Raw genomic sequence first — 6,000 nt, 5'->3', positions numbered from 1 at the left:
GCAGTGGAGTTCAGTTTGAAGGAAGTAGGTGTGGGGAGACACACCTTTTTTCTAATCTGTGCTCATAAAAAACAATTCTCGTCTGACCATCCCTGAATGTCTTTGATGTACGGATGCGTCAGCGTGGATCTTCTCCATGTTTTCAAGACCAGACCCCCCCCCCCCCTACCTCATGCATCTTTACCTCGACTACATCCTCGGTGATACGGAGGACATTGAATGTACTCGAGCAAGCTTATCATTGGGCGAGGCGGGCAGAAGAGTGGTACTGGTTACGTTTCTCGATTCAGATATAACGCACTGTCATTCATTAAAATGTCCAGCATCATATATGGAACTGAAAGCTCCAGCGTGGAACAGAGTTAAGTTAGTAAAATTGTTTTCTTGTCTATGCAATGGTCATCTAGCATGAGAGCGCGTGTCCAAAATTGCACCGATCTAATATCACTCATTGAAAATGACGATGAGGAAAATTCCGTCAACTCGTTGATTGTGACCTATAATTAGGGCATAGCAACCATCTCGCTGAACTATAAAATAACAGACGGCCGATATTTGACTAAAATTATTAAAATAAGAGATTTTCTCGAAATGAAACAGTTGGGGAACTGGATCGTTGTGTGTGAGTGTGTAGCTACATGTTCACGTGCATGTTTGAACAGTGGATGGGAGGCAAACACGACTGAGCTGCAAATATTGTGTATGTGTGTCTGTACACAAAAAGGGCCTCTGCGTAGCTATGTGTGTGTGTGTGTGTGTGTGTGTGAGCGTGTGTGTGAGATCCAGCAGCAGCTACGATGTGTTCGACGTGTTGGGGCTCCAGCCCATTTGATAAGCTCTCTCCAGGGTTCTCTTGCAATCCTGCATCACTGTGCTGAAAACAATGTGAGGGTACTGGACCACCAGCCTCTCCACGGTCTCCTCGTTCACCTGCAAAACACACACAAAGACACACAATGACGACCAAACGATAAGAACCACCTCAATGCCAATACATTGGACAATTATGACTTGAAACATGAGCGGATGTTGGCAAGTTAAAGTCCACTTACTCCACTTCTTTCCCACAGCTTTTGACCACATGACACTGTCTTCATCGGTGTCACGGAACTGTGAATGTTCAAGCGCTCCAGTACTCTCAGCACTTGTCGGAGAGTTTAAACATCTACACTTCTGAAGACTGAGGAAACTACGTCTGCTGATGAAGAGCGCGTGACGTGGGGGAAACATTCGAGTAAGTGGATCTTGAGTTGTGATTGTTTGTTTTGTCGAATGCTGTTTCCAAAGGCCAAGAATTAACTCAAGCACAGTTTACATGTAGTGTACGTATCCGCTGACATGTTTGGCCCGCTTGATTACAGTGCGACCAGTTCAAGGAGAAGGAATGCCATTTTTCAAGGCTGCTTTCAAACTATTTTCAGGTAGACTGAAACCGCTTAGCTGTAATCATTTTAACACCATCAAAATGCCGTTTCCAGTGGGAGTGATGGGGGACAAAATCTGCAGCCTTTTCGTGCCAGAATGTCTGTTTGCAGACTCCAGCAGTCTGACGTAATCAAGTCACTGCCGCTGCCGTCTTATTTGATGATACAGCTCCGCGGTCCAGCCCTACGTTAACACACTGAGCACATCATGAGGAAGCCGACGGAGAATCATTCATTCAGTATCGGAGCAGATTTCCAAGGAGACCCGGATACATGTATTAAAAAGAGGCAATCAACTTGAAACCACATAAATGTAACAGATATATTGCTTTAGGTCGAATAAATACAGAATTTGAAATGACTTAATTAAATTGGAGTATTCTAAAAAATCTGTCGACCGTCTCGGCATCGCCCCATGATGCCTTATTAAGATAGGAAACACAGATTGAACTGTTAATGCCCTGTCAAAATGGCAGCCTACTAGACTCAAATGAAGAAAAAGCAATTTCTTAAGAGCATAAACAGGGTTTGCGAATACACACACACACACACACACACACAGCTGGACGATGGGTTCGGCACCAGAGGACGGCTGAGCTCACACGGCTAATGAGGCCTCCGTGTTCTCGGAGGACTAGAAAGACAAGCAGCTATTAGCCACTCCCGCTCTCTCCATTGACACTCCGTCAGCCCGTCACCGAGAGCCAAGAGGGAGAACGCCGGAGATTCAGACGAAGACCAGAGGCAGAGTAACCCCGGAGACCTTGAGGGGTTAACCGCAACCCACCCAGAACCGACCCCCCTCGCCCACCCGCGAGCATGACACTTTCCAGGGGAAATGATGTATAAACACTCACACACATGTTGAGCACACAGTCTTTCGTTGTTGCCAAAGCAGTGACAAAGTGCTTTGCAGTTTCCCCCCGAGCTCATTGCCCCAGAGCCCTTCGGTTTCTGGTCGAAAAGTCTTGCCGGGGCGAGCAGCTCCCAGGCCGCTGCTCGGTCTCTGATCGGCTCTGGTCTGACACTTTCTGTCTTTCTCTTCAGTGAACACAATTTCTTTAAGTGGTGGGTTATCAGCCTATTCCCGGCCAAGTAGAGAGAATTGAGAGAACAAATGGACAGACGGGGTCAGGATGAAATCAGCAGAATGAGAGAGAGAGAAATACGCGTGCTTAGCGAACAGACCTCCGATTCTTCCCCCTGGTCTCAGAGGGAAGATGGAAACTGCACAAGCGGATTCAAGAAGACTAAGAAGCAACAACAGCCTTCGCTTTGATCGCCCGAGGAAGAAACAGCGAGCTGGCGTTAGGGTGCTTGACGGCGACACACGGAGGATTGACAGACTCTTTCAGGATGCCGTCGATACAGGGAAAATAACATCAAACCTAAACCGCAGGGTCAGGAAGTCTCTTTTTTTTTGTGTTTTTCTGATCAGACGCTGAGAGAACAAAAACAGCCGGGCCTCAGTTCCCTCGGCAGTCAGCGTTGAAGAGAAAGACAACGCAGACTGGCAGAGGACTTTTATATTTGAAATAATAACTGACATCTCAACCGCTGAGAGCTGCATTTACAACCGGCGGGGAAGAGTGGAAATGAGAAAATTCCAGCAACAGTTTTCACGTGCTGCGTTCAATGATTCATCGGCAAAGCCGATACATTAATAAAACAGTGTGTCAGGATATTGCCTGAAAGAATTCCCCTTATTCTGTTGATAATGTGACAATTCCAACTGCCAGTTTAACAAAACAAACACTTCCTCTCGCGCTGAAAAGGTCAAACTCGACAGGTGAAGCGGTAATGTGGACCATACTGGCGAACAACAGGGGTCATTTTGGATATTTAACCCTCGGAGTGTATTCACATACAGTAGGGCATGAAAGAGAATATCATACTCAAAGAACTCCTGAATCTCTGTGCCTTTTCATGGGTTCCACGAGAGCGTTTCCAAACACCTGTTTTCATGCAAATGTCACACTAAAATATATGTGGAAATGCTGAAAATTCCAGGTAAAAAAAAAGTCTGTGCAATGGAAGCAGACACATTTGATTGGAGACTTGACTAATGACAAGATAATTCAACAAGCTGCTTGAACTATAGGTAACACATTGGCCTTTTCAATTATTTCACCATATAACTACGTCGTCTGACTCTGTGGTTTAGTGAGGCTTAGACTGAGATGGTTATTTTTCAGGTTGTAAAATATTATTATTATGATTATATTCAAAGCACATTGGGTTTTTTTAATACTTCATTCTTTGGACAGAAATGTTGAATAAATCCTGGCGAAGGAAAGCCACTTTTAATAACGAGCAGTGTTACTCAGAAGCGAGGATTCATGCACTTCTTTTTTGGGGGGGGATTTGACCCGGGTGCCTGACCTAGACACTCTGTTGAATCATGAGCTTCTCATTGCGTGTCTGGTCTGGCCACTGTTGGATCCTTTTCACACAAATCCAGGCTCCAAATAGTCACCATGAGCTTTTAACCCTCACACAGAGTTTTCTCTTCTTTACTAATTATTTCTCAGAGGCATACAAGGCCTTCACTAGATCGCGGTGGTGGAGAGACAGCAAGGAACGAGGGAGGTCTGACACTGCGGCGTCCTCCAGGTTCATGGTCAGCGCCTTGGGTCCCCTAGTTGGCCTACAAAGATGGCCGCGTGTTTTTGGGATCGCTGCTGCTACAGAGATGAAGTTTGTTATGACATATGGCTGAGCCTCATTAGCAAATAAACTGACAAACTCCTGATTGCCTTCATAACATATTACGCTATATTCTTGAAAAGAGAATGCAACATCCCCCAGCTCGTTAATCAGGGCTTAATTACAATTAAAACAAATCTAAAGAATAGACCTGTCAGACTGATGCGAGGCCATAACATTCATTAATGCTAATTTACTGCGGATCCACTTGCTGAGCAAACACGGGGCACGCAAAATGGCTCCCAATCAAAACGCTGAATCATTTACTAATTGCCGGTTGCAGCGACGCCGAAGGTTTGAGTTGCACCGAGATCACTTTGACGGAAATCACGATAAGAAAAACACGCTATTGCACACTGACCTTGTTGATAGAAGCCGGTGTGCAAAACACTTTAAGTGTGATGTTTCTTAAACGTTAATTACAGACGCAGCAGGCGTCCATTGATTAGAATTCAAACGTCGTATGATGGAAGAGGAAGAAGCCAATCAAGTTAAAGAAAATAAATTATACTCCCATCAATCAAATCCAAGCCTGTATGCATTTGAAATGGTTACAGCACAGAAACTCACTGTACCTGGTTTGATTAATTGGCATCTGCCTCTGCTCATTTTTAAAACATTTTATTGCTGGCGGATAGAAAATCTTGTTGACAGAAAATCAGTTAACGGAGGCATTTATGCATCACAGCCTCCATTAACTCTCCTCCGGACTGAGTTACTGTAAATCTTTTTCCGGGGGCCTAAAAACAACAGCGTCCCGTAAAAAAAGAAACCCCCTTATCCGAGCGAGTTCCCAGAGTTCCGAGCTGCGATCCCTCTCCTTAAACGAGGCTGCGTGGCGTGTTGACTGAGACGCCGTGACGTCACCGCACCTGCTTGGTATTTGCGGCTCGGAGCTGGTGTTCTACATGAAGGTCGGACCAAATGTTGCGGGTCCTCTGGTTACAGCAGCCGTGCCACATGACTTCCTGAAAACCTGGTGAGTCAGCTGTTTTTGTCCCTCTCCCCCTCCCGAGTTCAACTTTGTTACCAGGCAAATCCACATTCGGTTTCTCGGCAACATAGGCTTTAAAAAAAAATCGGTTGTGTCTGTTGTTAGGAATGAGGCCCCTTTTACCCCATGCAGTCCTCATCCATACTTACATCCATACTTACTTACAGTACAACCGGCTGCCAAGTCTGTAGGAGAGCCATGCGATCGGGCAGCTCGCTCCTCACTGACGATTCTAATCTCTGGGAAGCATCTGGGAGCACAGCCACAGCTATCTGGAGCGAGGCCTATTCTTACGATATATTCCCCCATTTTAACTTCAAAAGATGCGGCGCTGCAGATCTAAGTGCGGCCTAATGCATGCTGACGGGTAATGTGCTGTTGTCAGGGTTTACAAGAGGGCAAGAGAGGGATGAGGGGAAAACAAAAAGATGCATGTCTGATACGCTGCTCTGCAAAAAAAAAAAGCACCTTTTATTTGAACAGGCTGTACGGGAATAGCTTACATGGGTGTGTGTGTGTGTGTGTGTGTGAGACAACTGTTCCTCTACTTTCTGCATGCGACGGCGCGTTCCCAACTGACCTTCGCTCTCTCTTAGGAAGTCCTCTTATCCGCTCTCTTTCTTAACAGTGAGCTCTTTTTTTTTGATCCTCTGATGCAAATGCACTCTATAACCACGTAAAATATACATTTACCGCAAGCCCCGGGCCTTCCGCTAGTAAGCAGCGCTGTAAAACGTGTCGTAAAGATGACTAATGCAGCCGCAGTTCACATTCCCAGTGGGGAAAAAGAAGAACAGGGTCGTAAATCGATAATCAGATACACAAACACAAAGATGCAGATCATATTAGACCGGCGTGCTGAGGACACCATGTGAG

The 6,000-nt window shown here is 45.7% G+C and overlaps 1 protein-coding gene across 1 annotated transcript in view; it reads right to left on the bottom strand.

Annotated features, from left to right (window-relative positions):
- Positions 1-792: 792 nt before the first annotated feature.
- fbxl17 (F-box and leucine-rich repeat protein 17) overlaps positions 793-6,000 on the bottom strand; it is a gene marked incomplete at both ends in the record, with an annotated part of 188,530 nt that continues 183,322 nt past the window's right edge. The window contains one exon of the mRNA XM_079221847.1: positions 793-930. Coding sequence (XP_079077973.1) covers positions 793-930 — 138 coding nt within the window. The remainder of the gene's footprint in view (positions 931-6,000) is intronic.

This window comes from Taurulus bubalis (genome assembly GCF_910589615.1).
Source record: "Taurulus bubalis genome assembly, chromosome: 8".
Classification (NCBI taxonomy): Eukaryota; Metazoa; Chordata; class Actinopteri; order Perciformes; family Cottidae; genus Taurulus; species Taurulus bubalis.
The sequence above is the reverse complement of the archived record's forward strand: the minus strand, read 5'-3'. Positions and strand labels throughout refer to the sequence as shown.